This window comes from Erinaceus europaeus, chromosome 8, assembly GCF_950295315.1.
Source record: "Erinaceus europaeus chromosome 8, mEriEur2.1, whole genome shotgun sequence".
Taxonomy (NCBI): Eukaryota; Metazoa; Chordata; class Mammalia; order Eulipotyphla; family Erinaceidae; genus Erinaceus; species Erinaceus europaeus.
The window spans coordinates 29,671,066-29,691,276 of record NC_080169.1 but is presented as its reverse complement, the minus strand read 5'-3'; the positions used below and the strand labels follow the sequence as shown (position 1 = coordinate 29,691,276).

General features: G+C 40.9%; 1 protein-coding gene across 1 annotated transcript in view; it reads right to left on the bottom strand.

Annotated features, from left to right (window-relative positions):
- Nucleotides 1–13,437, bottom strand: part of RAPGEF5 (Rap guanine nucleotide exchange factor 5) — a 308,676-nt gene extending 295,239 nt beyond the window's left edge. The window contains exon 1 of the mRNA XM_060196104.1: nt 13,068–13,437. Within this exon, the coding sequence (XP_060052087.1) occupies nt 13,068–13,298 (231 nt within the window). The 5' untranslated portion in view covers nt 13,299–13,437. The remainder of the gene's footprint in view (nt 1–13,067) is intronic.
- Nucleotides 13,438–20,211: the final 6,774 nt, after the last annotated feature.

The following is a 20,211-nucleotide window of genomic DNA, read 5'->3' as shown; positions in this document are numbered from 1 at the left end:
ACTTTCTCTCCCAATGCCTCTCCTAAAATTCTCTTTATGGCAGAATTATTTAATTTTCTAGACATAGATTTATGGATTAGTTTCTTTTTACTCCTTTAATGAGAGATTCCTGAATTAATCAGATTTTTCTTGCATCTTTAAATATTCTTTCCACTAGTGCATTATATTCCCCCTCCCCAACTCAAGAAATGCGGTGAATATTAAAGACCCACTGGCATCTCAGTAGGAAAAGGCCACCTCTCTGGTCTTGATCAAACAAGGAATAAAAATGATTTTCTATATAGCTATCAATTACCATGATAAAATACTGATATCTATTTTAGAGATAACAGAAAGATTGTTTTATTTAGTATTGGTCACATAATCCTTAAGTGACAAACTACGTAAAAAAAAAAAGTATTCTCCCTACTACACTGCAGCAGAAATCTATTTTAACAGATTTAAATAGGCACAATACCTCTCTAAATTATAAAATATGTCATCATATATCCTCCCTACCTAATTTTATTCTATAAATTATTTTATACCTCGATACACTTCACATCATAGTATGATGGAATGATCTATTTATAGTATTTGTTCACTATAGTCAATATTTAAAGTATTAAACCAAGCAGAAGTGATAAGCTATTCACTTCCTTTAATAATAGCAGAAGAGAGTAGAACAAATTTACAGTCAGCACCAAAAGTATAAGCATTAGGCAATCACAAGTATTTGCATGTACACCTCATAACAGCTGCAGGTAAATGATTTGACAAGGTCAAATTCAACTGAACAGCAAAGCTACCAGTGAGACTGGAGTTTAAGTTGTCAGACCTGTTAGAAAAGAAAATACAGGAAGACAATCAACTACATTACAGAAGCCCTAGTTTTCCAGATTTTATTAAAGGTTTGTTTCATCATATTAGAGATTCTGAATTATGTATTAACTACAGGTAATACAAATAGTGGAAAAGCAAAAGAAAGTCCTTATACAATGCTTCATGAACAAAGAAGATAAATATGAAAGGATTAACTGAGTCACAGAAGATGAGATACACCAATTCACCATACAGAGCGGAATGACTCAAAGGCAAGTCAGTCAAACTTATCACAGAGGTATAATCAGGGTCATGGTTTCTTTTTTTATTATTACTATCATTTTTTACTGGGAGATTAATTGTTTGCAGTAAAATAGTTGTTAGTACATGTATAACACTTCTCAATTTTCTACAAAACTCTCTCACACCCTGTTCTAGGTCCTCCTCCACCATCTTGCACCAGGACCTGAAAACCCCCTTTCCCCTCACAATCTTTACTTTGGTGCAATACACTGGTTCTTAGTTTCAAAAATAAGAAAATAAATTCATAAGTAATATCTAGGCTTTCATTATTGTATTTTTAATGTTGGATTATTTTCAGTAATAAAACATATACCTATGCACATAAAGTATGCACATAATTTCTCTTAAGGAACATGTTTCACTTCAAAGAATTTCAGTTTCTTCTACCAGTAACTTAGTCTGAGGCTATTTATGCTTTTTAAAGGACATTTTTTAGTTTATTATCTTTTGACATTTAAATTGTCTTAGTACCTACTAGTGGTCATAAATAATTGTTAATATAATCTTAATTCACATTCTTCATACTTGAATATATATCATATCTACATATTTTAAAAGCTGTGAGTTACATTTTTTAAATAGTTCTACAGGTAAACTTTATAGCTACATTTGAAAAGCAGATCAGGACTTATGATCATTCTTTTATCTTAAGGCACTGAAAGTTTAAAAAGGATCATACATTTTATAATGGTTTAGAGATCTCAGAATCCCACTACATGAAGACATCACTTGTAAATAGACTACAATCAAGGGGGTTATTTTACTTAGAAAAAGTCTACAGCAAAATGTGAAATCTCCTAATACATAGTCAGACTTGCTGGACTCAAATCTTGGCTCCTCACTTCTTGGGTGGTTTCAGTTAAATTGCCTAGCCTCTCTATGTGTCATGTTCCTCTTTGAAGAAAAAAAAAATAAAAAGACAATCAGAACACCTGTCACATTAAGTATTACAAGAACTAAGCAAGTTAATGTGATTGCAGGATTTTAAACCCCAGCACCACAAATGCTATATAAGGCTTTGTTGAATAATAATAGTCATCATTGTTGCCACCACCACATACCACTACTCAGGGCTCACTGAATTGCTTGCTACAGAGAGAATGAATTTCCAATTCAACAAACCATATCTTAATATAAGGAAATACTTTCTGACAACTCTGTGAGTGAGTGGCTGATGTTATGTAGGTTTTTAGAGGAAGATTTTTAGTGAGATAAAAAGTAGAATAATTACAGAACCATGGAGCTACTCTGTAGAAGGTAGTGCTTTTTAATTAGAGGTCTGTGGTAAACCAGACTTTACAACATCCACCATCCATCTACGGAAATGAGATAGAAAATTATGTTTGCATGTGCATATTTTCTGGACTGCTAGCCTTTGATTCTTAAAAGAAAAAGAAAAAAAAAGACCTGAGATCACTCCCCAAAGAGATATTTCTTTCAAGTAAATGCCAAAGTTCAACTTTATTAAAAGACATGTATTCTCAATTATTTTGTTCAATTGTAAATGTATTCAGTTAGTCTAGCAGGAATACACCCTTCACACTATCTAGTCTGAAACTCCTTAAATAACATACAAGTCAGGTTCAGGAACATAAATCATTGGTTATGAGAAATTATTCCCACTGATTACAATCTTCTATAGATGCCAGAAAAAGAGCCTGCTTGCTTTACCTATTTCCAGCTGCATTTGTAATATGGAGCTAGTCAGTTTCCAAACCTCTGAGAAAATAATGATTTCTGGAGTGAGTCATCCCAAACCTTCACATTTCTTGTACAATGCTTGATATTGCTGACATGACATATAGCTGCTGTTCAAGCCATCACTAGAACATATGTCTAGTACTGGCAGTCACTAATAGAGACATGGGGGGGGCAAAAATTAGGTGTTCTATACTATGATTTGAAATGTCTTCTGTATTCATGACTTTAATATCCCATATTTTATAATTATAGCTAAGACAGCATGGTATATAGTGAAAATGCTTCAGATTTTATTCCTTTTTGATACTTAATTTTTTCTTTTAATTCATTGGATAGTGAGAAATTCAGAGCAGTAGAGAAAGACAAAGGAGAAAGAGAGGCACACCTGCAACACTTCTTCACCACTTGTGAAACCTTCCCCATGCCGGTGGGAACCTGGGTCTTTGCACTTAGTAATGTGTGCACTCACTCAACTGGGTGTGCTACCACTTGGTCACAAAGCTCCAGATGTCAGGATTTTCTAGTTCTGGGCTCCTTTCTGCCTCTACTACTTTCTACATGTGTGGTCTTGGGAAAGTTACTTAACATCCCTGGACTATAATTTTCTTAGTTGAAGATAACTTACTTTTAGGATGACAGAGGACCTAGTGGGGGTTGTATTGGTATATGGAAAGCTGAGAAATGTTATGCATGTACAAACTATTGTATTTACTGTTGAAAGTAAAACATTAATTTCCCAATAAAGAAAGAAAAAAAAAAGAAAGAAAGAAAAGAACTTCCTCTTTTCAAGGAGACTACTGAAGCTTTAACCTGATAATGGTGAGCCAGTGTCCACAATGACATCTGTGGACTTTCCCTTTTCCATGTCCATTTATGAATGATTTATCATAGTAATAACTTACCACAAGAAATTAAAGTGTTAGTTTTTAACTAGTTTTCCTTCACATACAGTCTTAGAACTTCTTGTGAACAAGTACAGAACACATCATTTCTGGAATTAACAGCATTCTTAACAAGAGCTGTTATGTAATATTGAAGCAGGGCAGGGTGAGGGGGAGGCACACGTACTCCAAGTCATCACTATTGACTTATCTCCCACCTTTCAACTAATTTTAGCTGCATGACTTAATAGGTACTGCCAAGTCAATCTGAGAGGTAGTACAAGCGTGAAGCTCAGAATATTCTGTTATAGGGAATCGGGCGGTAGCACAGTGGGTTAAGCGCAGCTGGCGCAAAGTGCAAGGACCAGCGTAAGGATCCCAGTTCGAACCCCTGGCTCCCCACCTGCACGGGAGTCGCTTCACAGGCGGTGAAGCAGGTTTGCAGGTGTCTGTCTTTCTCTCTCCCTCTCTGTCTTCCCCTCCTCTCTCCATTTCTCTCTGTCCTATCCAACAATGACATCATCATCAACAACAAGAACTACAACAGCAATGAAAAACAACAAGGGCAACAAAAAGGGAAAATAAATAAATATTAAAAAAAAAGAATATTCTGTTATAGTACCAGTATTTAAATCCCACCTAACAGTCTATGGTAGGAGAGACAGCATATCAGTTCAAGCCTGAGGCTCCCAGTCCCAGGTTCAATCCCCAAACAGAATAAACCAGAGCTGAGCAATAAGATACTAATACTAATAATATAATAATAAAATGGGCACCGTATTATAGGATATTGCATTATTGTTTCTTTTCAATGGAGTATGACATTAGGTATGAAGGCAAAAACTTATTGCACCTAGATTTCTATAAAAATGTCTATGAAAATTCATTTGCCTAGAAGAAGCATCTGTCTGAGGAAGGGAAAAAAATGTAAGTTCTGGTGTGAAGAACACTTTTTTTCTTTCTATTTTAAATATAGGATTTTTAAAAATATTTATTTATTCCTTTTTTGTTGCCCTTGTTGTTTTATTGCTGTAGTTATTATTGTTGTTGTTATTGATGCCGTCATTGTTGGACAGGACAGAGAGAAATGGAGAGAGGAGGGGAAGACAGAGGGGGAGAGAGAGACAGACACCTGGAGACCTGCTTCACCGCCTGTGAAGCGACTCCCCTGCAGGTGGGGAGCCGGGGTTCGAACTGGGATCCTTATGCCGGTCCTTGTACTTTGCGCCACCTGCGCTTAACCCGCTGCGCTACAGCCCGACTCCCTAGTTGTCTGCTCTTATCTACTCTGACTCACCTTACCTGGAATATGCGAGCCTCACTTAATGACCTTTATCTACTGACAGACTACTGGGAAAAGATTAAACCAAAACAAACAAACAAACATAAGTCAGTAGGATGAATTCACAAGCTTTTTGGATTAGTCTTGGCTAAGTTAGTGAACCTGGATGATTTTTGTTCAGGTACTGAATGCTAGTCATACCTTTTCAATAGTAGTTAACATTAATCTATAACCTCCCAGCGGCAATACTAGTAGACCTGTCACAGACTTCTGGGTCCCAAATGAAAAGTTAAAACCTCAAGTCATCATTTTTTACAGCTGAGTAGTATTCCAGTGTGGACATATACCAGAACTTGCTCATCTGTTGTTGGACACCTGGGTTGCTTCCAAGTTTTGGCTATTACAAATTGTGCTGCCAAGAACATATGTGTACACAAATCTTTTTTGGATGGATGTGTTGGGTTCCTTAGATATATCCCCAGGAGAGGAATTGCAGGGTCATAGGGTAGATCCATTTCTAGCCTTCTGAGAGTTCTCCAGACTGTTCTCCACAGAGGTTTGACCAATTGACATTCCCACCAGCAGTGTAGGAGGGTTCCTTTGACCCCACACCCTCTCCAGCATTTGCTGCTGTTCCCTTTTCTGATGTATGACATTCTCACAGGAGTGAAGTGGTATCTCATTGTTGTCTTTATTTGCATTTCTCTGACAATCAGAGACTTGGAGCATTTTTCATGTGTTTCTCGGCCTTTTGGATCTCTTCTGTGGTGAATATTCTGTCCAAGTCGATCTTGGATGGACCTTGAAAAATTCATGTTAAGTGAAATAAGTCAGAAACAGAAGGATGAATATGGGATGATTTCACTCTCAGGCAGAAGTTGAAAAACAAGATCAGAAAAGAAAACACAAGTAGAACCTGAAATGGAACTGGCATATCGCACCAAAGTAAAAGACTCTGGGGTGGGTGGGTGGGGAGAATACAGGTCCATGAAGGATGATAGAGGACCTAGTGGGGGTTGTTATATGGGAAACCAGGGAATGTTATGCATGTACAAAATATTGTATTTACTGTTGAATGTAAAACATTAATTCCCCAATAAATAAATTTTTAAAAAGTTAAAATCTGGCATAATCAACAGTACTTATTGATCTCTCAAAGAGGTAATGTAACACCACAGATATATAGGGCTATGGTAGTTTAAAGTAAATAGACCCTTTGCCCTTAGTGCATATAAGGAAACTCAGAAACCCAGAGTCATTTCAAAGTATGGACTATGGAACCTGACTGGCTGAATTCAAACCTCCCTTACCCCACCCACTCTGTTACCTCTTTGTGTTTCAGTTTCTTCCTCTGTAGAATGTGAATAATAGTATCTAACACATAGATTTTTCTTATGATGGTTAAATAAAGTCTATATGAAAATATGCATGGGGAGTTGCATAATGGTTAGGCAAAAGACTTTCATGAATTAAGTTCTGAGGTCTCAGGTTCACCTCCCCTCATCACTGTAAGCCAGTGTCTTGTAGTGCTTTGGTAAACAAGTATGTATTTACAAAAGAATAGGTGTGACACATGAATACTAATAAGTGCTAGTCACTGACTAAAATTCAAATTCAAATGCAAAGAGCAAATTACATGCTTTTCTGTAAAATGTGTGTCTAAAATGCCAACAGATTGAGCCCACTGGTAGAACTTGCAGTAGTATGTGTTTCTCAATCAATAAGCTTGTTTCTGACAGGAGAGGTGTTAAGTCACACCTATAGCACCTCCCGCTTGGAGAAGGGAAATTGCTACCTGTTTTTCTCTGAGAAGAAATCACCTGAGTAGAAACTGTAAATGGAAAAGGGAGAACCCCAAGCAGAGAGTTGCCAGCTGTTTTAGTTTCTCAAGTGTGCACAGCACCTGCTACAGGAAGCCTGAATGCGAAAAGCTAAAGCGAAAAGGGCGGGAAGAAAAAAATGTTACCCTTGTGTGTCTAATCCAAGAGTAAGAAGCAGTAGAGGACTTTGGAGAAATATCCCAGTTGATAAATTCTTCTGAATGTCATAAATGAAACAAATTTCAAGGAGATGAAGAAGGTAGCAGAACTGGGGTTGGCTCACCTGGTTCACATTTCCATGCACATGGACACTAGTTAAAGCCCCGCACTCCCCACTCGATATGGGGGGGGAAATGCTTTCAAAGTGGTGAGGCAGGTCTGCAGGTTTCTATCTTTCTCTCTCTCCCTCCCCACTCAATTTCTCTCTATCCTACTCAATTAAAAGGAAAAATGGCTGCCAGGAACAGTGGATTGGTAGTATCAGCACCTAACCACAGAAATAAACCTGGCAGCAGGAAAAAAAAAATATTAAAAGAAAAAGAAGAAGGAGGCAAAGAAGGAAAAAGTTATTACAGCAGGCAAAGCACAAAATCTGTCAGTTTCAATACTGACGGAATATATAAGAAGAAGAAGTATGGTTACCAGCTCTTTCATTATGGAAAGAGAATTAAAGTGTTAGAAACAGCTTGATGATACAAATTTTCAAAATGACAAAAGCTTAAGATGAAAAGCTTAAAACTAAAGTAAAAGAAATATTGTGACTTTACAGAGAGAGCAAACATTAAGGAAAATCAATTTTTTTGGTAAAAAAAGTGCTTTTTTACAAAATGACTTATTTCAGGTCTGGAGCATGGAGTGAAAAAGATAAGCTAAGAAATCTTATAGTAGAAATCAAGAAAGTTATTGAGGCTATTGGGACCTTGTAAAAAGTATATCAGAGTTAAGAACTACTGAAGGCAAAAATACTGATAATATTGATGGGTTGAAACAAATGCATTAAGATCCACAATTTTTTCATGATAGTTTTCAAAAAGAAAAGCATGAGGAATTGCTGGGGTACAATAGAAATACCTAAAAGTTGGCTGGGGGGGGGGTGGAATAAGTCTTTTTGTCTTTCTGGCATATTTAATTTCAGGAGACCCATCTAGTTCATAAGGAAAAAATCTTTCTAGACAAAAATTATAATTAATGCATGCAAAAGAAATGGTAGATTAGATCATCACCATTTTCCATGCCCTAAAATCAATGTAGGCTATCTATCTTGCCCAGATTGCTAGGTAAAAGGAAAACTGACTCTTCCTGATCCTACTAAGCAATCCCATCATCTCAAAAAGAGAGACATCTGCACATCATGTTCCTTGGGATATGATGAAATAGACTATATTCACCACCCCTATAAAGGATGATTGCCTTGGAATGTGAGCCTAATCAAGTCTTTATATCTAACTGCCATATTGTAGAAAATGAAGAGTAGAGAAGAGCGAGTTAAACACCACCACAGTGACAAATTTTAGCCAAGGGGCCAGGTGTAGGTACACCTGGTTGAGTGCACAAATTACAGTGCCTGAGGACCCAGGTTCAAGCCCCCAGACTCGACCTGACAGGAGAAAGCTCCACAAATGGTAAAACAGTATTGCAGGTGTCTCTCTCTTACTGCCCCCATGCCTCTCAATTTCTCTGTCTCTATCCAAAATAAATAAATAATATATACATATATTTTTTAATTCTTTTTTATTATATTCATTTTCCCTTTTGTTGCCCTTGTTGTTTTTATTGTTGCTGTTGTTATTGATGTCTTTGTTGTTGGATAGGACAGAGAGAAATGGAGAGAAGAGGGGAAGCCAGAGAGGGGGAGAGAAAGATAGACACCTGCAGACCTGCTTCACCACCTGTGAAGCGACTCCCCTACAGGTGGGGAGCCAGGGGCTCGAACTGGGATCCTTATGCCGGTCCTTGCACTTTGCACCACGTGCACTTAACCACTGCACTACCGCCTGACTCCCCCATATATATTTTTAAAACCACTTTATTAAAAAAGAAAGAAAGAAAGAAATCATTTGAGAAAGTGGGACATGCCACTGAATGAATCAATCACATAAGAAAGAAGGAGAAAGAGAAAACTATTATATAGATTTTTTAAAACTAACAACTAACAGCCAAGGAGCTGGTGCAGTAGCTAGACCACTGGACATGGGGGCATGAGATCCTGAGTTCAACTCCCGCATTGCTAAAATGATGCTCTAGTGTTCTCTCCTCCCTCTCTCTTGTGTTTGTGTATATATCATTTGTTTTACAAAGAAGGAGTCAAGAAAATATACTAACAACCAAGAGGCCATGAAGCAGAGTACCCTGTAGAAAACGCATGTTACCATATGAAAGAATATGGATTCAAGCCCCTGGTCCCCATATGCTGGGGGGAGAGGGTGGAGTTGGAGAAGGACAGAAGATTCATGAGCAATAAAGTAATGTTACTTTAAAATACACACGGCCCAGAGGGCCAGGAAAGTGGCTCAGCAACAGAGTACATGCCTTGAATGCCCCAAGCCCTGAGTTTTATCCCCCAACACATAAAAGACAGACAGAGCAGTGCTCTGTTCCCTCACCCACCCTCAAAAAGTAAATAAACACAAATTTAAAATATATCAGCCCCCACAAAGAAAGTAAAGAAGGAGGGAAAAGAGAGAGAGAGAGAGAAGCAAGGCTAGTAAGTCAAAACTTAGGTGTGTCATACTAACCTTTCATAAGATTCATAGCACAATGTCTTTATGGAATGACTAAAGGGTTTTGGTGGGAATTCAAAGTATATTTTATCCTGCTACTGATTTTTTTTTCCCTCCTCCAGGGTTATCGCTGGGCTCGGTGCCTGCACCATGAATCCACCGCTCCTGGAGGCCATTTTTCCCCCCTTTTGTTGCCCTTGTTATAGCTTCATTGTGGTCATTATTATTGCCCTTGTTGACGCAATTCGTTGTTGGATAGGACAGAGAGAAATGGAGAGAGGAGGGGAAGACAGAGAAGGGGAGAGAAAGACAGACACCTGCAGACCTGCTTCACAGCCTGTGAAGCAACTCCCCTGCAGGTGGGGAGCCGGGGGCTCCAACCGGGATCCTTACTCCGGTCCCTGCGCTTTGCGCCACATGCGCTTAACCCACTGCGCCACCTAGGAGGTAAGCAAGATCCTCCCAAAAAGCAAATTTAGTCATTCCTCCCTTAGCTAAAAGAGGTACAGAGAGAGGTACAGAGTCTTAATAGGACTGTATTCTAAAACCAATATGGTTAGACATGAAGAACAAAGAATCCTTGAGTTCTATGACATTAACCAAATGTCAATTTATTTTTTTCCAGTAAGAGAGAGCCCACAAGGCACCTAAGTTAAACAACACTACCCACAAAAGAATTCACCTGATAATGGCTAATGTCATATTGTCCAGATTTGCGAATGCCAAAGGCAGCATGGACAAAAGTCACACATATTCCTCAATCAGATCTTGGTCAATAGAGAAGTTGCAAACTTTCTTAGCAACTTTTATCATGCACAGACTGCTTGCTTTTCTTTAAATCAGTGATAATGAATTTGTGCCACTCAACCACTGAAATCTAGAGATAAAAACCAGTTATGACACAAAACCAAACGTCCAGCAAAGAATCTAAGTCATGATTTGCTTGCTTTAGTATTACTAGCCTGATCCAAAACATTCACAAGTTATCAGCTGGTTTGATACACAGTTTGCCTATTTTTCTCTTCCTGTCTGTATCTATTTGTTATAGATTAATGTACCCCCTTCCAACTCATATTCTCTAGCCCCCAGTGTGATGGTATTTGGAAATGGGGAGTCATTGAAAGAAAGTTAAACTAAGAGGAATGTAGACTAAATTATCAGCTGGAGTCTCCACTGCGAAGTCAATGGCCTTAGAAGAAAAATAAAAGACAGCCTCATCCCCCTCCATGTCCACAGAAAAATGGTCATGTAAGAACACAGAGAAGGCAGCTGTCTGGAAGTGAGAGTGAATCTCCACCAGAAACCAAATCAGCTGACATCATGATCACCTTCCTAGACTCCAGAACTGTAAGAAAAGACATTTCTGTTGCTTAAGCCACTCAGACTATGTTATTTTCTAACTGCAGGTAGAACAGACTAGTAGATACATTATTTCACCTGACTCTCTCTTTTAAGTCCCTTCCTTTGCCTTAGGTGGGGAAGGCTCCAAAATTACAAAGGTAGTTTCAAGGCCAAAGGACAGGGAAATTATGAGTTTCTAACAGTGGGAAATTGAATAGTTTTCCCAAGGGGGCAGGGAGAGGAGAAGCCCTGTACTTATGTAATGTGTTTGAAATGTCCCAGAGGATACAATTATTTGAAGCACAGAGGGGTTAACAAAGTATACATTATTTGAATTAATTACATTTAGAGGAACTGAGAAAAGTAAATATGTATATTGGCAAGGCACGTGCTATCATCCCAGGCAGGCAGAAACACAAGCCTCTATGCAGATGAACACTTCAGATCTATTTATACAGAAACCCTCAGCAATTCTCCTCACAGATTGCCTGACTGCCCTCATGTCTTCAGTATTCTGTGCTATGAAAAAGTAACTGTCAAGGATAATAGGAACACGATTTGACCTACTTTTCCCTAGATTTCTGCAAATTCTATAACACTGGTCCTTGCATTTTTTCAAAGATTTTATTTATTTATTAATGAGAAAGATAGGAGGAGAGAGAAAGAATCAGACATCACTCTGGCACATATGCTGCCGGGAATCGAACCAAGGGCCTCATGCTTGAGAGTCCAAAGCCTTATCACTGTGCCACCTCCCAGACCACTGGTTCTTGCATTTTATTTAACTATCATAATCTTCAAGACATATGCCCTAGCTTTCTTCATAGGCAACTCTGTATGTCAAATGTTAAGGGTAAATATGGGCAATCCCTAAACTACCCCAGTCATAGACTTTAAAATGCCCATAGACTTTAAATGTCCAGCTAATCCTTACCCAGATAATCCTCAAAACAAATTTTGGAAGAGGATGGTGTACAACTATCCCTACACCAGAAGGAAGATGACTAGCAAAGGAGGAACACAGCCTAGAGTTACTGAATACCTACATCAATTCAGACTCTTCCCAACCTATAGGAAGGATTTCCTATAGTAAGTAATTCCCCCGAAATTCCAAGTTTCAAAGACCTATTTTTTTTTTTTTTGCAAAAGCTCAAAACCACTCCACATGATTTTCTTTGAAATTCAGACAACCAAGACTTGATTTTTAAGTTATAGTTTCCTCCAAAAATACATACTTATTATACCTTCTTAGTCAAATCTACCTAATGATGACAAATGTCTAAAGCCCGAGTGGAACCCAGCAAAGGTACCCCAGATCCCTGAGGTTGAGTGTGGGAAACAAAGTCAGCCCAGCAGCCTGGGGCTTGCTGAATGGCTTGTGAGACCTCAGGAGACCATAAGTAGACTGTACCTCTCCTTAACACACAAAATATGTCTGACCTAGGTGGGGATAGATAGCATAATGGTTATGCAAAGAGACTGTCATGCCTGAGGTTCCAAAGTCCTAGGTTCAATCCCCCACACCACTATAAACCAGAGCTGAGCAGTGCTCTGGTTAATAATAATAATAATAATAATAATAATGTCTGACCTGCTTGAGCCATTCGATGCACTTAGAAACCAGTAAATGGCACTCCTTGACCAGGAAATCCTATCTGAACATACTAAAAGGAAGTCAAAATTTCAGAATCTTGGGGCCATGCACCTTGCTGCTTAAGAGGGTGTCACAGAATACTAAGTCCTGGAGCCTCCTGGACACAGAAGCTAGGAGCACATCCACAACTTCTAACTCCTGTATCTCCCTCACGCAAAGAGGTGGCGGCCAGAGCCTGCAGAATATCCAGAGATTGCAACGCGGGCGTCCAAAACAAGTCTCAAGCCTCCTGTAAACCGAGATCCCATTCGTGGGGGGGGGGGGGGCGAGACGAAATGATCTAGACGGGGCAGGCGATGAGCACAGGACACCTGCAGCTTCCCCTCGGGGGAAAGGCAAACGGCCCTTCTTCCCGGGCCAGCAGCCCGAGTCCAGATGCCCCGGGTTGAGTCAGGCGCTCGGAGAGAGGGGGAGGTGCCCACGGGGCAGCCCTCCAGCCCGCCGTCCGGCGGCCCTTTCTAGCCAGCACAAGGACGCCCCTCCCGCCACCTCCTCAACTTGCAAACGCCTGGCTCGGTGGCCTGAAAGGTGATCGTGGCTCCACGTGCGCGCCCGGCCACTCACCCGGGCCCCGGGGACGCTCCGCTTCCTCCGCAGCGTGAGTCCGCTCCGCAGCAGCGCAGGCAGGTCCCGCAGCCTCGGCCGAGGCGGCGCGGGTGGCTGCTCGCGCTCAGGCTCCCGGGCACTGGGGCTGCGGCGCAGGGCGCAGTCCGCGGCCGCCACGGCCACCGCAGCGGCCAGGCCCGGGCTCTCGCACGGCGACTGCATCTTGACGGAACCCACGGCCATCCTCATGCCCTGACAGTCGCAGTCGCACGGCGCCAGCGGCTCCTCTCCAGCGCGCTCGCCTCCGCGCCAGCCGCCCCTTCGCCAGGCAGCGAGAGGGCGCGACTGCGGCTCCCGCGCGGGGCGCGCTGCCAGCCGCTGCCCATTGGCGTGCACCGCAGCCCCGCCAGGCTCAGCCCCCAGCGCCTCCCCCTCCCCGCCCAGGTGCGTCCCGCTTCGCCCCGCCCCACCCCGCCCTCTCCTGCTGCTCACAGTGGCCAGGGGACCTGGTCGCCATGGGTCTCTGGACTGCAAAGTAGGACATCTTGGATACCTGCCTATCCACAGGTGCGAGATTCCCACCAGACCCACTTTACACACACACACACACACACACACACACACACACACACACACACACACACACACACACACACACACACACACACACACACACACACACACACACTCACTCTTTAGTTTGAAAAGTTCCACTTGACCCCCTTTTCCTATATGCTCAGAAAGTTTGGCACATTCTTGACTTCTTCCCCAAGCCCCCACAGGGGCTTTGCAAGGCCTAAGCCCCAAAGCTCTCTACTTGGAGAAAGGAGTTTTGCCCAAGTATTAGACCCTGAATTCTGAACAATTCCAGTAGCACAGTCCTCACACTGTCCCCTTTGACACACTCATCATTAAAGGAGAAGAGGAGAATTGTGATGCTTGTGATAGGTGTTGAGCAGACTAGATGCTAGTCTGGTAATCAGAGGGTGAATGTGTGAACGTGCTGGAACCTGATCTTCCCTAAAAGCCTAGTGTATGTGATGAATGTGCTCTGTAAACCCTAAAGGCCTCTGGTGATATGAATCATTGTTTACACCATTCCTGGAGCTGGGAATAGTGGAGTATTGAGAATGAAACTATTCCAGCAGGGCCTTCCTTAAAAGCCAGGTAGCTGGCAATCTTCACATCCTACTAGGTCAGCCAGCTTTGACAAAAGCCAGTGAGAGCTTTTTCTTCCTATTAGGATACTGAGATCTCCATCTTTGTCCAAGAGTTGTAAAAGCTGAATAAATTGATTTGTGTTTAAATAAAATTAATAAATAAAGATTACAAGAGGTCAAAGTCCTGAGTTGGAGTACCATGATACGCCATCTCTCTCCCTCTCCCTCTCTCTCTCTCTCTCTCTCTCTCTCTCTCTCTCTCACACACACACACACACACACACACACACACACACACCATAAGGCAAATAGTTAAACATCTGTGTGGCCACATATGGAAAATGGAAGGATGACCTGTGACCTTTACATTCTGGAAACTGAAGATTTAGCCCAAGAGTGGATAAACATAAAGGTAAGTAAAGACATTGTGTTATACTCCTGGTAACTGCCAAGTGAGCATGGGTAATGAGCATTCCAGGCCACAGGAGTGAGAACTGCTGCCTGTTTGAGATGGGCAAAGAAAAGTCAATAAAAGGAGTTTGAGCTGTGTGTTAAGTGTGAAATATTCAACCATGCATAAAGGAGACTGAGAATCCTTCGAGTAAGGAGAAAAATCATGAGAAAAATGCCAAGGTGGTATTGCACAGAACCTAATGAGAATGTGTTATGGTGTCAGAAGAGGGAGATAATATAAAAGAGAATCCGGAGAACGCATCAGAATGGATGCTGATTAGATACTGCAGAAGGCCTTAAATCCTATTACCTTAATCTCTATGTGTTTACAGGAAAGTGCTCTGCCATAAACTTGAGTCCATTTCAGTTTTCAAATGCCTATCAGATGTGTATTCAAGGCTGAAGTCCCTCCTATATAACCCATAGAAGACAATACTGGTTTATAAAATGTTGAAATACTTCACTTCCAGTTGATAATCAGTCGTTGCCTTGAGCCCCAGAATGTCAACCATACTTCAAACCTTTCCTGAAACACCAGCTAAAGGTCCAGCAAAACTTTAATCCTTACCCAGCAGAGTTTCTTCAGATCTCTTTTGGTCAGCATACCATTTGAATCACAATATGAACTTACTCTGCTCCATAACAGAATATACACATTTTGTCTCCTAGTCTAGATTCTTAGTCTTGACACTTTTTCACATAACTTCTCAATGCAAGCCCAGGAAATCTGAACTTCTTCCCATAGATTTTACAACACTGAGCAAGAGTCTAAAACAAGTATCAAGGGAGTCGGGCAGTAGCACAGCGGGTTAAACTAACATGGCACAAAGCGCAAGGGCCCAGCTTAAGGATCTTGGTTCGAGCCCCCTGCTCCCCATCTGCAGGGGAGTCACTTTACAAGCGGTGAAGTAGATCTGCAGGTGTCTTTTTCTCCCCCTCTGTCTTCCCCTCCTTTCTCCATTTCTCTCTGTCCTATCCAACAATGACATCAACAATAACAATAATAACTATAACAATATTAACAACAAGGGCAACAAAAGGGAATAAATAAATATTTTTTTAATTGTAATAAAAAATAGTATCAATAAGGGCCTTCAGAAAGTGGGCTTGGGATAAGGTGATGAATGATAGTTGCCATTCAGCCACAGTATAAGGCAGACAATAAAGAAAGGTATGACTATGTAAACAGCTGTCATGACACTGGTGCTTTCTCCAATGCCTTGGTATTTCCCCTGTCTCTCTGGCTTTCAATTTTGTATTACTTTTCAATTTTTAAGACTAAAATATATCCATTTGTGTAGGTCTTCCACAGAGCTCATTGCCATTCAGCAATCTGTGTTTTATTTACTCATTTTATCTAGAGTGTAACTAAAATGTAAGATCCACAAGGACCTGTTTTTTTCTTTAGTTCAATATATAATTAATAATTGATATTTCCATATATGAGAATCCAATTTAAATTTTTTTTAAAAAAGAACATAGTCTGGATCATTATACAAAGGTTCCTGGTTCTACGTTAAAAGTTTAAAAGAAAATATAAATCATATTATGCTAACGTCACCAAAATTCAAATAGGAGAATGAGAAGCACACTAAATTTTTTTAACTTATATTTTCTTACCTGAGCACTGGTCAACTCTGGCTTATGGTGCTACTGGGGATTGAACTTGGGACCTTGGAGCCATAGGCATGATCACTCTTCAGCCAAAAGCACACAGTTTTATTGACTATTTATAACAAAGAGAAATTGGAAACCAGACAGATAACTCTGATATTTAACTAACTACAAAGAAATGAAGGTCTGAACTAGTGGGATCAGTAGACAGAGGGGAAGTTAGGTGTTAAGACAATACAAAAGAAAGCATCCCAGGCCTGGACTTGTATTAGGGGAGTAGAAAAGTACTACAGGTAAGTTGTATTTTACAAGCATGATCAACACAATATGTCCTATATGCTGAGATTTTCCCCACTCTTCCTGAAGAAATGGGTTTTATTCATTTATTCCCTTGCATCTGGGCAGACCCTGTGAATATTTTGGTCAATAGAAAGCAGTGGCGTTAGTAGAGCCAAATCTGCAAGTAATCTTCAATTAGCCTGCTCTCTTCCTGCTTCTGCTCATTTGAAATGCTTATTCTTTTATTTTTTTATTGCCACAAGGGTTATTTATCACTGGGGCTTAGTGCCTCCATGATAAATCCACTGCTCCCAGAGGCCATTTTACCTCCATCATCATCATCATCATCATCATCATCATTTTTATAGGGCAGAGAGACACTGAAAGGTAAGGGAAATGGGAAATAGGGAGAAAGAAAGAGTGATACCTGCAGCATTGCTTCACTGCTTGCGAAACTTCCCCCCACCAAGTGGGGAGGACCAGGGACTTGAGCCTGGATCCTTATGTATGGTACTGTGCACTCTGCTGGGAATGCCTTAGCCTGGCCCATAATGCTCACTCTTATGATGCTCCCACTGGGACTCCAGTTTCTTTGATGTGAGAAGCCCACCTCACCTTGGGAGTCCCTGCAGAGATGTTCTAGCAACTGAACTGTCACTCAACAGTGTCAGCCATCCCACCCATCTAATGCCAGCAATTTGTAAGTCATTTTGGACAGCTAGTCCATCTGAGTCTTTAAGTGACTCCTGTTGTAAGGAACATTTGACTACTATCACATGGAGAAGTTAATTCAAGAACTAACCCAAAAATATATATATATATATATATATATATACATATAGATACATAGATAGATATATATATCCAGCAGATTCTACAACTACAATAACTTATTTATTTATTTTTTTCACCATATTTATCATTAGGTTCCATAACTGCATGATTCCACTACTCCTGGAAGGTACTTTTCTTTCTTTTTTTTTTTTCCTCAAAGATTTACTTGTTATTAGCTATTCTTACAAATAATAACAGGTGGCAAAGCAACGATTGCCATCTCAACATGCTTCACCTCAGACTGTATCCAGAGACTTCACGTGTGGAATGACAACCCTTCAGCTTCATTACTCGGGTTCCAGATGCCACCAGGATGCTGGCTAGGCTTCCCTGGATTGAAGACCCCACCAATGTGTCCTGGAGCTCAGCTTCCCCAGAGACACACCCTACTAGGGAAAGAGAGAGGCAGACTGGGGGTATGGACCGACCAGTCAACGCCCATGTTCAGCGGGGAAGCAACTACAGAAGCCAGACCTTCTACCTTCTGCAACCCTCAACAACCCTGGGTCCATGCTCCCAGAGGGATAGAGAATGGGAAAGCTACCATGGGAGGGAGTGGGTTATGGGGAGTGGGTGGTGGGAATTGTGTGGAGTTGTACCCCTCCTACCTTATGCTTTTGTTCACTAATCCTTTCTTAAATAAAAAATTTAAAAAAAAATTATTCAATTCTGTGCATTTAATAAATGAATAAAATTCAATCTATTAAGGAAAAAAACAAAACAAAAAAAAAACAAATAATAACAGGTGGAAGAAAAAGGAAAAAAGTAGAACAGCAAACAAATTTACCCTTTCACAAGAAATCTCAGACTGAGAATAAATCAATCAATTAATTTTATTGTTACCAGGGTTACTACTGGGACTTGTTGTCTACACAGTAAATCCACTGCTCCAGGTGGCACTCCAAATGAGTGTGCTTTTTTTATTTTATTTTATTTAAGAAAGGATTAATTAACAAAACCATTAGGTAGGAGGGGTATAACTCCACACAATTCCTACCACCCAATCTCCATAACCCACCCCCTCCCCTGATAGCTTTCCCATTCTCTATCCCTCTGGGAGCATGGACCCAGAGTCATTGAGGGTTGCAGAAGGTAGAAGGTCTGGCTTCTGTAATTGCTTCCCCGCTGAATATGGGCGTTGACTGGTCGGTCCATACTCCCTGTCTGCCTCTCTCTTTCCCTTGTAGGGTGTGTCTCTGGGGAAGCTGAGCTCCAGGACACATTGGTGGGATCTTCAATCCAGGGAAGCCTGGCCAGCATCCTGGTGGCATCTGGAACCTGGTGATTGAAAAGAGAGTTAACATACGAGGCCAAACAAATTGTTGAGCAATCATGGGCCCAAAGTTTGGAATAGTGGAGAGGAAGTGTTAGGGAGGTACTCACTGCAAACTCTAGTGTACTTCTGCTTTCAGGTATATATTTTGCAGTAGTTTATGGATACGTGTGAACATATGCTCTCTCTCACAGAAACTGGTGTATATCTAGGTTATGGGACTTTGTTAAAAGGTGAACCACCTGAGATGAAATTAGAGTGTACTATTAAAGGAAAGGTCTCACCCGAGTAATGAAGCTGAAGGGTTGTCATTCCACACGTGAAGTCTCTGGACACAGTCTGAGGTGAAGCATGTTGAGGTGGCAATCGTTGCATTGGTTAGGTTGTGATCGGCGGATGCAATATTATTTGGTATGGATTGGGAGAGGCATACGGGAAAGTGGGCCCTATCCAAGGGTTCCAGGACTGGGGGAAGTAGGGGCTCTATAGTGGAGATGTGAGGTTCCTGCTGTCTTAGGGTTCAAAAAGACAATCGATAGTTAATGTTATCATCACATTATTTGGTAATTGGGTTAACTTTGAAAAGTCCTTTTGTTAGGGTTTGCTGTACAGTATCCAGTATCTTGTATATAGCTGTGCTATTGGATGCTTCTAATCTACTTGGTCTAGGCTTTTGAGAGAGTCCGCATATCAAATACACAGCCTATATATTAAAAAGATTCAGTTTGTGTTTTGAAAAACTTTGAGACATACACTTGATTTTCCCCCTCTCATATTGATCAACTACTGATTTATATGTCTACATTTTGCTAGGAGTGTACATAAACACCATTCCCACCACCAAAGGACTGTGACCCATCCCTCCCACCCATTCCCACCCCCCACTGTCCCAGGAAGCTGCATGTCTACCCCTCACCACAGGGTTTTTACTTTGGTGCCCTACTTACAATTTGGTCAGGTCCTGATTTTAGTTTCCTTTTCAGATCTTCTTAGTCAACTTCTGTTGATGAGTGGGATCATCCCATACTCATCTTTATCTTTCTGACTTAGTTCACTTAACATAATTCCTTCTAGCTCTGTCCAAGATGGGTCAGAGAAGGTGGGTTCATTGTTCTTGATAGCTGCATAGTATTCCATTGTGTATATATACCACAGCTTTCTCAGCCACTCATCTGTTGTTGGGCACCTGGGTTGCTTCCAGGTTTTAGCTATTATGAGTTGTGCTGCTATGAACATAGGAGTACACACCTCTTTTTGGTTGGGTGTTATGGAGGGCACTTTTCTTCCTCCCTTCTTTCCTTCTTTCCTTTGTTCCTTCCTCCCTTCCTTCCTCCCTTCCTTCCTTCCTTCCTTCTCTCTTTTTTTTTTTCCTCCAGAGTTGTTGCTGGGACTTGGTGCTGGCACTACAAATACACTGCTCCTGGCTGACAATTTTTTACCATTTTATTGGATAGGACAGAGAGAAATTGAGCGAGGAGGGAGATAATGAGAAGGAGTAAGATAGATATCTGCAAACCTGCTTTACTGCTTGTGAAGTGTCCCCCCCTGC